Here is a 15,157-nt window from a genome sequence, read left to right on the forward strand (position 1 = left end):
TTTTTAAGACCTCTCGTCCACCAGAGGTGTAAAAAAAATCACATGATCCAAGAAACAGCAACACCGGCGAATGGCTGGAACGCAATTCGCCGTCTTACCTCTGAGGCAGAGACTTTAGTTACAGCAGACAGGAAGCACACAGGGAAGCTCCTTCCTGCTGTCAGGATGCGAGCAGCTCCCGAGCTTGTCAGCCAGCTGGTGCAGTTGTTATTGCCGCGAATGCTCCCTTTTACTGGAACACATCCACTGGCTGTGGGAGGAAAAAAAAACACGAGACAATGTTTCGTTTCATTTTCATTTTCAGGCTGAAAAAACACGTCAGTTAGCAGTAAAATGAAACGAGAGTCGAGTTTGGTTTCCAGAGAATAACCTTTTCTGTGGTAGTTCGGCTTCATTGGTTGAATGGCATCAGGTCTATTGATTGCGCAGAAAAGACTATTGGACCATGTTTATTAAAAAAAAAACAAAAAAAAACAAGAGCAGTTGATTTTTTTCTTTCTTGCTTTCTTTTTTCCAGTTGATGTTGTAGACACCGGAAATATGATCCTTCAGGGAGAGACAATGGCAGCATGATAGCTGCTCAAGTCTGATGTGGAACTCTGCAAAAGGCTGGCACGCTAAACAATGACGAGTGTCGGAGTGATGTATGGAGACTTTGTATCTGACGCGGATCATTAGGAGCAACTTATAGACTATACCAACAATCTAATATGCAATTGTTGCCACATTTCCTTCTCCTCTCCATCGCTTTGTTTTGTCTCCTATCGCTGAGCCTCGTGTCGTCTTTCCATTTTTGTCTGCGCCAACACAGGGTCAGTCCATATTTGTATGCAAATGTCCAACTTCTGCTAGAATAATCTTGCAATGAAAATAAAAAAATGTACCTCTCACACAAACCAAATTTGAAAAGAGAGCAGTTTGACTTTCATTATAAATTTATCACATCTTCAGTCATTTTTTTTTCCGTCAATCCTGTGAAATCTGGACCAGGACCAGGACTTCTACCTGAGATCCTGACCTCGATGATCTCAGTGTCGGGTATGGCCATAACTGGGATATTTTCTATGCCATTTGGGGGAGAAATACCTAAATGTCAAAGCACTCAGGGTGTGTTGTTGCTTCAAAGAAAAAAAAAGGAACATTTTCACAGTGGGATAAAGGTTATTTTTCGCTCAGTCGGACCACAGACAATTTCTGCACTATTGTACATTGTTTTTAATGCTAAAATACCACGCTCCTGTTAATTGCTGAGACCAAAGTGCACACTCGGGTAACTCTATCCTAATCATTTCTCACATCTCATCTCAAAATAAAACAAACCTGCATTGTTCCACTGAAGATATTTACAACCATCGATCCAGAGGCAGCCTGGGGAGCTGGGGCAGATGGTAACTAACTGAGTGATTAAGCACGGTCTCATTGTGATAAACTATTGTTATAGTGCAGAATAAATAAGGCTTAACAATAAAGCATTCTTGAACGTGCGAGATAAATCAAGGCGTCCTGGGAAGAATAGCCGTCTACTTATAATGCCTCGGTCTTGTGCAGCTTTGCATGTGCTGCGTACGCTCGTGTTTCACAGCCCAAGGTCACAAACGGAACAATCGCAACACTCCAATCAAGTGATTCTTTCATTCATTGTCAAGCATCCATATAGGCACACACTGTGCAGCACACCGGGTGGAAAAGGGACCAAGCGACCAACTCGTCATTACTAATTCAACCAGCAGTTGCTCTCAGTGTGTTCGTTTGTAAACCCACTCTTTAGATTCACTGACTAATCCCTAGAACGAAGTAATTCATTTTTTTCTTTAAAAGTAAGGCCTTTTTTTGTTTTTTCCTCCACAATCTGTACTCCCACATGTTCGTCCCCTGCTGTGGACGTTCCCTCGAAGACACTCGGCCAGTTTACAGCAGGTCAGATGCATGATGCTGTCTGTCCTTTGGGTCTCTACTGATTCAGAGACTCGCTCGTCTTCCTCGAGGGGAATCTCCGTCCTCTGGCCATGTCCCCTCTCACCAAAGGTGGGAGCTCTAAATGTTTTGATGTAAAAGAGAAGCAAGCACAGACATCACGTGTCAAAAAAAAACATTTCAATCTCAACAGAAGCTTGTTTTGTTTTCTCAACTTTTCTCTGCTACTTCATGAGCCTGAATTACTTTTTGGTTTTGTCCAGCAACAAATTTGTCCAGAAACATGTTGTATGTGTGAAGACGAACGTAGTATAGTTTACCGTTACACAGCAGTGATCTGTTTAAAGAGATGATTTCCCTCTTCCCCAAGTCATAATTTGATGTTTACCCAAGACAAAATGACACATTTGCTTCTGAAAATATGAATAATGATGACTGAAGCCACTGTCACTCATCCAATACTGATACATGGCTGTTATAACATAATCAGAAATGTCTAATGATAGCTCAGGGTCTGTTTCTGATGGAGGGGACAAAAGTTTTACATTAACCCTGCTCCTAATAGCCCACTCTTCGGGGTCGTGACTGCTTTTTTTATCCTTGTGTGCATGTGTCTGCATGCATTGAGTGAATGACATGTGTGTGAGAGTGTAGGTGGATCCTGGGAGCTGCACAGGTACAGGTACCAGTACAAGAGGACCTGCTCGTCCCAGCTGCAGTGGACTGTTTTTAAATACACCTTTAAAATGGTTTGTTTTAGTTTGTTGCTGGTGGGGTTTTTTTGGGAGTTGGGAAAATTATTCATGTTGAGATCAGGTTTTCCCCTATAGGCTGGGATGTAACATCCATGCATAAATGCAGTGTATTTAAAGTCTAAAATGACTCATTCACATTGCTTCTTCCATCCAAACAAATTTCATAATAAATAAATGAATGGTTAAAAAGTATAAAGAAAAAACAACATGCATAAATATAAAGAAAGACAAAATGAGCCATAGATAAAAAAAAAAAAAAGTTCTAATTAGTTCATATTTTGTCTGTAGTTTAATGAGTCTGGCATTTGACAGGATGTGTCACTAGGAAAGTACAGATTTAACAGAGAACACAGAATACTACTGTGTATAATAAATAATGTATTTTTTTTAATTATTGAGTTTCCATATTCTACTTCAGTTTAAGGATGTATTTGTTTAAAATAATAATGTTTTTTTTTTTTTTTTTTAAGTCCTGTCACTGACACAAATCAGCCTAGGGAGAAAAAAGAACATTTAATTGGCTTCACACACTTAATCAGCTTGTTTCCCCAACATGTTTTGTGAGGAAGTGCTGTTGTTGATTTTAATACTGCTTTGTTTTAATCAGACACTGTAAGTAACAAAGGGAGCGGATGGGAGAGATTGGTGATACAACAAACCTGACCTGATGACAACCTCTTTCACTCATTTCAAAAGTCGCCTCCAATTAACTCCCTGAAGCAACAACAAAGACATGCAGCTCGATTGTATAGTCGTCATCTTAAGAGAAATATAAAAGATTTAGTAAAGAAACATTCTTTGCAGGCTGCATGATGGTCTGGTTGCTAAGGATCCTGTTGAAAGCAATGAAAAACATAAACGTGTTTCATTTTAAAGGTGGTCAGAGTCGGGGGGAACACAAGGCTTTTTACCCTTGTGGATGCTGCATTATGCTCCAGCTCTGCACAACATAACTGAGGCCTTGTCTGTGCTTTGAGAACAGTTTGCAGATCATGGCCAGATGGTGTGAGATGTTGAGAAGGTTGTCTGGAATGTTTAAGCCATTCACATATTTGTACACAGACATAACGTGGTGTGGTTTGTTCCGACATGCAACAACAGCTGGATAATTCAGCATAATCCAATCGTCCCACCATGGAGTACCAGTGCCTGATGTCACGGCTCAAGTCATTTTGGCAGGAAACGGCGCTGTTTAGAAACATGTCAGTCAGTCAACTCGTCTTTTCACCCGCTGTTTCATGCACCAGGATGCACCAACAGTTGGGGGAGCATTTTCCCACATCACCAAAGATACCGAAGACAGCAGAGTGATGGGGACCCACAGGCAACAGATCACTTCATATCAGTCTACTGTCATGAATCACGACGCTGGAGTTTGCAGCTTCCCATTCAGCAGTCGAGGGGAAAGTTGAGGAAAAAAGTGACTAACAACATGATTTTTACACTTCTTACTGATGTTAAAGTGTGTGCCAGTGGTGGCCCGTCCATAGAGGGCGCAGGGGCACCACCGACGGTGGCCTGGAAGTGTAAACCAGTATTACACAACTCAAAACAAATTTACAAATCCTGAAACAAGAGCCCCAGTCCTTGTCCAAATTGCTGCACACAGACACGCCCTTGCTAGATTAATAAAACCTTTATTTTATCTGACAAAGTTGTGAATCTGGATGCATCTTCAGCAACGTAAATATCTTGTTTTTTTTACATGCTTTTACTGCACTGTAAGGTTTCTCCGAGAAGAATAAGGGGACGTTCATGAGAAACTTGACCGCTCTGTGAACTACTACAGCTTGAACACTTTTCAGGAGCTTTCCCTGCCAACATGGCAGCGTGGGTCACGTGACGTCTGTAACTCTATGCTATAGTGATTTATGTCACTAGAAATAGCTTAAAGGTAAGGTCTGTAAGTCTGAAGCAAAAGCAGGTTATTCCTTTCCTTCTCACTTTTCTGTTCACGTTAGTGTGTCTGTTCAGTGGGTGTGGCTGACCTAGATTTAAAATCCCCTCCTACACCTCTCACCTGCAGCTAATCTTGTCATCAAGGCTCGACTCTAAATACCGGGCTCTCAGCTCCAGTCTCAGCTGCATGTCTCAAGGCTTTTAGCTCTTTAGTAACTTTTCACTTATTCTCTCTGGGTCTCAAATCTCATCTTTGGTCTTGTACCTGTTTGATCACCAGGTCCAGCAAATGACAAAGTCCTTTTTTTTTTTACCGGCAAGCACCGGCAGTCTTTCCTGCTCAGTTTCACGAACTGATTTCTGAGACACTGGACTTATGTTAGAGTCCGAATCAGGTTTAACGCGTCATGTTCATCATGAATTTCTGACGTGTCAGAAATCTTCAGATTCTCACACATTTTAGCAGAGACTTGTGGGATGAAAACAGAAGCGAGGAACATTCACAAAACGACACACAAAAGGACTAATTCTTCAGGTCGACCAAGTCTTGAAAGAGTTAAATATGGGAGATCAATACCAATTGTATGCCTGCATGCCTATTAGTGTAGCATGAAGCCTGGCAACAGATAGACTGAGCCGGCTAAAATCTCTAAAGCGTATTGACGGGGATAAATATCAAGTTTATTGTCAATGATTTTTGTTCAATTATTTCTATGTTGGACTTTTCAAAGTCTGCTGTCAATAACACACAACTCACTACTCATTTAGGCCCACAAGGACAAGAATATCATTTAAATAATAAATGAAATCACAACAAGCCCCTGAAATCACGTCACCACATGCAAGACTTATCTGCTGTTTGGACCTGATGATGAAATTCAAAAAGAGTCCTCCAGGTTGGATTATTGTGAAACGACTTATTAACTGGAGTCGGACAAATATTCAGCAATATTTCAGCCTGTTCGGTTGCTATACAAATAGAATTTGATTTGATTTAAAATGTGCGAGTGTATGTGTGCAGGTTATAGACAAAGCATCAATTGTGAGAACTGTCAGAACATAAATGAGAAAGCATGATGCTTTGCTTGTGTGACTTCAGTCCCGGATACATGATACAGACCCACATTTGAATGACATGACCAGAGGACTTTATTGTGATTATTCATATGCAATGGAAAACTTTCTGACTCTCTGATAGCTGTAAGTTGTCTGTTGGGCGCTTTATTGCAAACTCCCAAAACTTGTGACTCTCTCAAGCAGATTACCTCATTCATATTCTCTTCCTGACACGATTTATTCTACCAACATGGACATGACTTGTTTGCTACTTCTGTCGCCATCTGCTTCATTGGATAGTGATAAGGTCACTCGCTGTGTCAGATTTTCAAGGCACGCAGACAAATTTATATGTAAAAGTGAAGTTTCCTGCAACATTTGAATAGTTGCATGTTTTACATAATAAACATTCAAATCAGTTGGGCACCATTCGGCAGTGGGTACGCAGCCACGTAGCTTTGTTTTGAATTTACACGCCGTAGCATCACAGCTCAAGATGAAGTTTACATTTGTGCTCGGGAGTAAAATATGACCTTAGCATTTATGTTTTTCTCATTCTATTTCAAGACATATCCCTTTCACTTCCCCGCGAGCTCAAATTGGGACATGAAAATGGCCTTTGTTGAAGGGGAATTGCAGTAGTTCTCAATCTGGGCCCTATGTTTATTAATGTGGACGTGTAAGTGATCACTCGGGACACAGATTTTTAGTGGTGTGCGGTGCAGCAGGGAGCGGTGACAATGTGGCGACTGCAACATTCATGTCCAATAAAAAGGCTTGCTTTTGTCAATAAATGACTCAAGTTGTTACTGTAAGAGTATGACACCGGCGTTACTCTGCTCTTGCTTGGAATTCTCACGGGGCCTTGAGTTGACTTAGGAAGACAAAGCAGCAGAGTTGAGTGAGAGCACAGTATAAACCAGTAAAGAAGAAGGAGAAACTGACTGTGCAGGCCACCGTCGTTCCCAAAACAAACTCGAGAAATGGACGGGTGACTGTTGGGGCCTGGAGAACAGAGGAGGACCCAAATGCAAGAGGCTGTAGATGGTCGACAGTTTATTTAACAATAAGTTCGTCCAGTACAAAATTTAACAAAAAGGTGTCCGCTGCTGCAGGCGGCTGGTGGCAGGAGGCAGGTCCACAGGAAAAACAAAACACGAAAGGGGAGCGAGGTGCAGAGCTGGAGTACAAACATAGAAAAAGGTGAGGTTAGGGTTAATGCTCAACTTGATCACGAAAAAATTCACACGAGTAGTTCCACAGGAGAATTTCACTTGCTCTACCGATTCGACGGAATTATCTGGCACAGGAGTGAAGTCAGAGCTGGTTTTATGGGGAGGGGAATCAGGTGAGGATTGATACCAGGTGTGCCTCGCTGCCCTTGTGAGAAGTGGTTGGCTCCTCCTCCTCCACCACCCTCCAACACTGCAGGTAAAAAAGAGAAGACAAGTACACCAAGCATAATTAAAGCACACACCAGACCGTAACAGGTGACGCCTGCTTGTATCGCCGTCTCACCTTTTAGACGTCACTGACTGTACACACTGAACTGTGCACTCATTATTCAAAAACAACACGACAAAGTCTTTATAAAGGGCAATAAATGCTCGAGAAGATGATCTTCATACAGTATCTGGATGCCACAGTTCACAGGCTCCTCCTTCATTGCCGCAATAAATGCACAACTGTCCCCAATGAGGAGAGAGAAAAATGTGTCTCCAATAGTCAGGACATTTATCACCTTAGCTGGAGAAAAAGGCCAGAGGAAACAACACACTTAATGGACGAGCTCCACTCTTATCTGAAAGTACATTATTCCCTCGGCTTAGTTATAAAAACAGCTGCTGTACTGTTTTTCATTAAATCGCAATAGAAAAGAAACTAATACGTACTGTGGGGGTGACGTGCTGTGATGGTTCTCAGCTCTCCTCATTTCAGTAGATGTTTTAACGACCGTCATCAAAAACAACAACTGACAAAAACAAACATCATATTAACACGCACTTAAATGGCATTCATCTATCATCGCAATGTAAACAAGTGGTTCTACATGACGTGCTGTAAATGTCGTGTGTTTCCCCAAAGGTGGCTGCAGTCTGATCGATTTAAACCGTTAAACTCTGTCCGTTAGTCTGCATCATCCGTGTAAATAGGCCTAGTTGTCAGTACAGTGTATTGTTTTGACATTTCTGATCACGCTACATCAGAACAACCTTGTGAATACACATAAAAACAGACAAGGAGAGCCCAGGTGGAGAACTACTTCACCCAACTGCCAATCTGCTTCAACCACTGTGACAAGGCCGGCTGATCCAAAAAAAGCAGATTTTTTTTTTTACTTCATCCCCGTACTGTCACCACGTCCTTCAACCTACTATGTTTTTTCTCTAGAATTTTTGCGCTTTCTTCCTCCTCTCCTCTTTCAAGCTAAAGAACACACACACCAGAGGATGTTTGAAAAAGTTCAGAAAGAGTGAACATGGAGAACTATAAAGATAAAAAGGGGAAGGACATCAACTTATTTGAAGTATCATAGACTCTGTCTATTTTTGCCAGTTTCACACTAACCCTCCAAGAACAAACACGTCTTCAATGAAAACTCATTATGTTAGAGTTAGAGATACTCTTTGAGTGGGAAACACCAACAATCCAAGGCAAGGAAGACCACAGACGTCCACTTTCTTTGAAACTATTCAAATGTTTTAATGATGTTGCATGGTTATCTTCACCTCAGCCACTCAAACACATATCTACCGACGTATTTTGGCCTCAAGTCTTCATCAGGGTCTAAGAGGCCAAGGAGACTATCTCTCCCTCTCTCTCTCTCTCTCGCTCACTTGGGCATGGATTGGTGGCGGCTTCAAGAGGGTATAAATATTTGAAAATTCAGCAGATGGCAGCAAGTTTGGCACAACACATACATGATTGTGAGAACATGAAAAAAAACAAACAATTCAAATAATAAAGTCGATTATTAAGAACCAGAAGCCACAGTGGAAATGTACTTTCCAAGCATTTCATATGTGTGTTTTGCTTCCACCTCCCATCATCTCCTTCCCCGGGAATGAACCCTGCAGAGGGTGTGAGGCTCTCTCATATGCTCTTTTCTCATTGTGAAAAAAAAAAAAAGTGGCAAATAAACCCCCCCCCCCACCCCATTTCACAGTGTAACATAATGGCCCATTAAGTCTCCCCTTTGCATTCAGATTAGTGGCAGTTTTCGCTGTGAGGCCCTGTCTCAAAGTCAATTCATTAGTCTCTGAAATGGCATCGCCTTCCATTAACGTCTAATGACTATTGACAAAATTAATAAAACAATGTTGTTTTATTACCGTTTGCTGATAAAAGGAGGAATTTGTCAGCTCATTTGCACCGTGGAGGTTGAATCATCATCATCATCATCATCATCATCATCATCATGCACACTGGTATAATGACACAAGATTACAGCGCTAATATGATATCTACATAAACAGATGTCACTGAGAAGGAAATTCCCCTGTTTGTCTCTATGTGGCGCTGTGATGGACTGGCGACCGGTCCAGGGTGTACCCCGTCTTTTGGCCTTTGTCAGTTGGGGTTGGTACCAGCGCCCCATGCAACTCTCATGCGCAGGATCAAGTGGTAGAAGATGAATGAATGAGCTCCCATCTGTACACATGCATTCAGTTAGTGGTGTAAAAATATGCCGATGCAGGTCAGGTGTGAACTGATTTTCCAGTTCACGCCGGAAATCAGTTTTAAAAAGTTTGCAAAACTGCAAAATCATCCATTTGGATACATAGGAAAACAAGAACATGTCAAATAGCCTCTCAGAGCGAGGAGGACAGGTCTTATGGATGAAGAAATAATCAGTAAATTATCCTATGCAGGGAAAGTGAGACAATTACAAGAACAAACGCTTTTTACAAATCAATTTCAATTTATTTGTTGCAAATAATTTAGAGCAACTTTCGGGGATTTTGTTCAAGGAGATAACAGGAGATGAGAGGTGGGAGGTGGTCCTGGTGCAGGTAGAGGCTGGGTGATGGTAGAGGCTGGGTTGGTGAGCCAGGAGTGCTGCTGCATTTGCTTTAGAGTTGCACGCTTCTCTGGCAGAAGAGCCAAACCCATTTTCATGAAGTCTTGGCAGTCCTGGGACAACCGACTGCTGATCCTGTAGACCTTGCATATGAAACGTACGGTGTCGAAATGGGAGAATCCTTCGAGCATTTCATACAGCACTGCAGTCAACTGCCAGACTGTTGTGGGGCCAGCCTTGTATGACCAATCCACAAAAAACTCAGGAGGAACATATTGAGGTGTTCCAACGTAGGTGCGATAACCGTAATTTCTCCTGCTCAAAATGCTGCCACATCCAAAATCTATGACTCGTACTCTGGGGCCATCGCGGCGTTCTTCGATGAGGATGTTTTCTGTTTTGATGTCCCGGTGGAAGACACCTGCCGAGTCGATCCTAATGGCTGCCTCAATCAGCTGCTTCATGATGAACCTCGCCATATCCTCACCCATTGGACCTTTGTGGTTGATGTATTGCCAAAGGTCAACAGAGGGCACTGGTCTCTCCATAACCAGAACAATTTCCTGCTCCAGATCATACCACTCTAATATGCACACGGCTGAAGATTGGCCCACCAACTCTGGTTCTCCACCTGCTTTCTGCATTAGGACCACCTCAAGAGGGATCTTGTATCTACTCCCATTCACTGTCACTGATCGCATCCTCACAGATGATTTTGGAATATGTTTTATTGCCACCGGAAGTTTATCGGTTATTCTTATTCCAGCAAAAACTGAACCATGGCCTCCTTCTCCAAGGCTGCAAAGTGGTATATATTTGTCCCTTAAATCATCTTTGCTAGTTTGGCCTAAGAGGAAGGTGCTCTTGTTTTCCTGTTTGGAAATCCTGTTTGACCTGGGAGTCTTGGTTGCTGGCAGCACCTCAGTGTCCTTATTCTCAGGTTTCTTGACATCTGCCACTGGCTTACACCTTTGCTGTTTTCTGGCTATCTCTTGCTCTCTGGACACCTTTCTCTTCATTGTTGTCACCTTTGCTGAAAAGTTATCATTGCAGGGACTTGTGTCTGGCTCCAACAGTGTCTTGAGTGCAACTGAAACCTGACTGTTTGTCTGTGTTTGGTGCTTTATGGCAGTTCTTTTGGAATCTTCCTTTTGGATTTTCTTTTTCCCCTCCTCCCAGCTTTTAATGTCTTCCTTTGGTTCCTCTCCTCGCATGAAAAAGATCTCGTCTTTTTCTTCTAATAATTTCTAATAATAATAAGACAGGTGTGACGCTGTTGCCCTTATACTGCTGAATATTTTTCTAATTTCCAGCAGGCTGTACATCAAGTGGTGCAAGGTTGCCCTACACAATAAAAAGAGAAAAAAAGCATTTCTGTTGATTCATATTCTTTCATATAGTTGTTGCATGAAGAAATGCAAGCATTTGCTGTAAAGGCAAGGTGGTGATTCTTTAAAAAGGTTACGTTAATACCTCATTCTTCTCTTTCCTTTCGTATGGCCAAACTGACTTTGTTCTAAAATCTCAGAATCTGTCCTTTGATGCTCACTTACACATGTGGGTGTAGCCTTGTGTCACCACAAGAATGCTGAAGAATAAAATGCTGGCACACTTACTAATAAGTACTGAAATGCTGAATCATCATTTGTACATGGGTCGTTTGGGAAATGGAATTTCTTCTTCTTCTGCTGGGTTTTTGTTTTCATGTTATATCACTGTTATGCAGTTTTTCCACATTTTCTTCGCCATGGTTATTAGTAATGCTTAGAAACGCCACAGGACACTGTGGATGCAGTCCAGGAGCAAAGGAAGGCCATCGGGGTCCAGACAAGAGATGAAAAGATGAAGAAAAAAGAGGCCAACACAAAAAAATGGCAAGCAATATGGATAATGGTCGAGTAAGTATTTGGAGGGACTGTGAGTATATTGTTCGTGTTTCTCATAGAGACACTGCTACAGATGTGTAGGATCCCCATCAATGCCTTTCAGACAGTTCAAGATCAGGATGGAATAGGAATGTGAAATGGGTGTACGAGTACTTTCATGACCCCTTTTTAATACGGTCATAGATGGCATTTCTTGAGAGGATATGACCTCAATGCTCAAGACGAATGGATATTCTACTTTGCACATTTACTTTTCATTACACCTATATGTTTCCTTTATTACTTATTTATTATTATTGCTATTTATAGTAGTTTCACTTTTTTTTTTTTTTACTAATAGTTTGTTTTGCAATTGGGAAAAAGCAATTTCCCTTTTATGGACCATTAAAGACTTCTTGATTATTGGCTTCCACACAGTTCTTTCTATATTGATATATTCAAATTAAAGAAGAGACTTAGCACTTAAATGTTGTAACCATTATTTTATTTGAAACCGAATGTGCTGAAGCCTCGAGCCTGAAGAACTAATAAGTGTTTAAAGTCGAAATACTTCGGGGGCCTGACAGAAGTTTTTCAGTCCGTCAACACGTGTGATTAGCTTTCCTCAAGCTTATTTCTGTCTATTTATAGCGCATATTCACTGTCTTCATGTCTGCAGAGAAGGTGGTGGGGTGTCGGTAACCAGGCAAACCTTGAAGTGGGTCAGTGTCTCTGTGCTTGTGCACAACCCTGGAAGCAAAGCAGTGCCATTCTCCCAAGTCCTCGAGACAATTGTGACACAATGAAGTTATGGCAGCGACGCCGGAAATGAAGATGAATGCTTGTCTGAGCTAATTGGAATGACTCCGCCGTGGGACAAAGGAATGACTGACAGTGAGAAATAAAAGCTCGGACAATCCAATGCATATTGATTGATTTTCGCCACAGCAGAGTTCACAGAAAGAGAGTGACAGGAGGAAGGAAAGCAAAAAGGGAGACAATCAGAAATCTGCAGTGATGACATATTTAGAGGTTGTTGTAACTGGTTATGAATCAAATCCATTATGAACCCAGTATAAGGACGGAATGCTATGATCTTTCGTACAGTTGAAATGATCTAAATATGCAGATATGGTATTGAAATGGAACTACTTTCTTAATATGAATTCTTATATTGGTGAAAGTAGGACACACACAGCAGATTCAATACATATCATCCTATTTTAATGACCTCCCAACGGACTAGTCCGGAAGTTAAACATTATTTACAGATTGAGCTGAACAGATAGCAGATACTTAGTAGATTGGGCTATGGACATTTCCATCGTCATAAAGAGGTCAGTGATTTGATTGTTACTCCGGAGGCAAGGTTTAGAGGTTATTGAAATTCAATGAACATTGTCCATCCCTTAAAGAATCCATCCGTGATGGGCCTGAGAGGCAGATTTATTTATTTATTTCAAAGAAAAACACATCACATCACTCGATGAAATTGAAAAGCTAGGTGGCTTTGGAGATTTCTAGGATAATAATCATCATTGTCTTGTTTAGAGCATTGGAAAGGCAATTATGTCCCTATCTCGGGATATATATATATATATATATATATATATATATATATATATATATGTATATATATACACATATAAATATATATATACATATATAAATATGTATATATATATACATATATACATAATTCTCAGGTGTCTGTATATATATCTTAAGGGGAAGGAAAAAAGTTGATACCTGATACCTGATAAACTACCTGTTTATCCATTCACCTAATGAAATGATCTCCAAGCCTTATCCACCGCTCCCATTATCTTCCATGTACAGACTCATACAATAACAGTCCATTCTTTGAAAAATAAGAAAAAAGTTCCTTCAAATCAAGAAGTCTCAAATTTCAAATGAAAGCAACCACCTTCAACCAATAAAACACATTTTTGGAATAAGGTTCCTGTCAAAAATGTAGTTTTCATACGTCTGATTTCATAAACTGAATTCTATAATCATTTTGTGGAGTGTTTCATGTTAAAAGCGGAGAGGAAGATTTGAATAATCAAAGGCTTATGCGGTTGCTTCGGATCCTGAATTTCTTTTTTTATTCGTTTTCAAATGAGCTAAAACACTTCACATCTGCTTTTTAAGCTTTAATATGTGTTAACACTCACAGCAGTGCTTTTTTTTTTTTTTCTCGACTATTCAGTTCACACGCTCTTTATCTCAGCAAGACATCCCGACTGAATATTCTGCTCCGTTTCCTGCGGTACATGGCACGGGAATCGGCTATCTGGTGAACTGCTTATTATATAACAGTCCATCCAAATTACTTAGGTTTACCAAAGACAATGGACTTGGTGGTTAGGATTGGTGCATCACGGCAACATAGAAGATTATATGTGGAGTTTGCATGTTTCCCCATAATATGTCCAAAGATATGAAGATTGCAGTTATAATCAATCAATCAATCAATCAATCAAACTTTAGCTGTATAGCACTTTTCATACAAGGCAATCACTAATCTGTATCAAGGCTGTAGTTCAACTTGGTCAGAATGGGACATCTCCAGCTTTGTGATGCACCGCTTGTGAGGCTGTATCCACATGGTAGACCAGGGGTGTCAAACATACGTCCCGAGGGCCAGAATCGGCCCACAGGAGGTACCAATCTGGCCCGCATGATGAATTTGTGAAAATTCTGGAACTGAAATACTAATATTTTTCAGGTTTTGTTTGTAGCTTTTTCCGGTCCACCATGATCTGTAAGTTGTAATACACATACGTGTAAATGGTAAAATTTGCACAATAGTTGTTGTAATTACGCTATTATTTTACTGATCCGGCCCACTTGAGATCAAATTGCGCTGTATGTGGCCCCTAACTAAAATGATCTTTTTCAATGCCATTTTTAAAAAAAAGTTTCAAGAAATGTCTTCAGTGACAATAAATAAATGTATTCTAAATGCTGTAGTACATTGGCCAGACTTGCACAGTACGTGCCGCTGTAACACTGCTAGCATGCACGCTGTGTACAAACTTTTATAAAACTTTATTCAAACAAGTATACAGTCACAGAAACACCAAGCCAGGATGACTAAGGAAAGGAAATACAAGTTATACGCAAGCGAAGAGCCCTCTTCTGTACAAAACACCGGTGCCATGAGGTTAGAAAGCCGATACAATAAAACGCTTGAGCAAATTCATCTAACCTTGTTTTAGACTGCCCCTTATTCTTGACGAACTGCAATCGTGGGGTTGAAACTGTTTTCAGATGATGTCGGTATGAAAAGCATGAAGGTTTTGTAAGTCATTAACAAAGCAGTAAGTCAGATTCTGCAGATTTAGCACTGGATTGGCTTGGCGAGGCTCTGAAGAGAGTAGAGATGTTCCGATACCATTTTTACGATACTTGTGGGTATCGGCCGATACAGAGTACTGATACCGATACCAGTGTGTTATAAAAGAATATATATCATACTACGCCTGCATGACTGTGATATGATTATCATTGGTGGTAAGGTTTGGCTCAGGTTAAACCCTCTGTAAAACATGAACGAATACAGCAAATGGACACCATTTATTTTTACCAGTGATATGTTATTTTGTTTTTCAGCTTGTACGTTTGTTTTGACTCTGGTCCAA

At 40.8% G+C, this 15,157-nt stretch overlaps 1 protein-coding gene across 1 annotated transcript; it reads right to left on the reverse strand.

The window, feature by feature from the left end:
• Positions 1–9,590: 9,590 nt before the first annotated feature.
• LOC122775846 (serine/threonine-protein kinase pim-1-like) lies at positions 9,591–10,664 on the reverse strand. The gene has a single exon (XM_044036049.1). The coding sequence runs from the start codon at positions 10,662–10,664 to the stop codon at positions 9,591–9,593; it is 1,074 nt and encodes a 357-aa protein (XP_043891984.1).
• Positions 10,665–15,157: the final 4,493 nt, after the last annotated feature.

This window comes from Solea senegalensis, linkage group LG10 (genome assembly GCF_019176455.1).
Source record: "Solea senegalensis isolate Sse05_10M linkage group LG10, IFAPA_SoseM_1, whole genome shotgun sequence".
NCBI lineage: Eukaryota > Metazoa > Chordata > Actinopteri > Pleuronectiformes > Soleidae > Solea > Solea senegalensis.

Bases quoted from the DNA above. Each gene is read 5' to 3' on its own strand.
- LOC122775846 (XM_044036049.1), bottom strand. From the start codon at position 10,664: ATGAAGAGAAAGGTGTCCAGAGAGCAAGAGATAGCCAGAAAACAGCAA.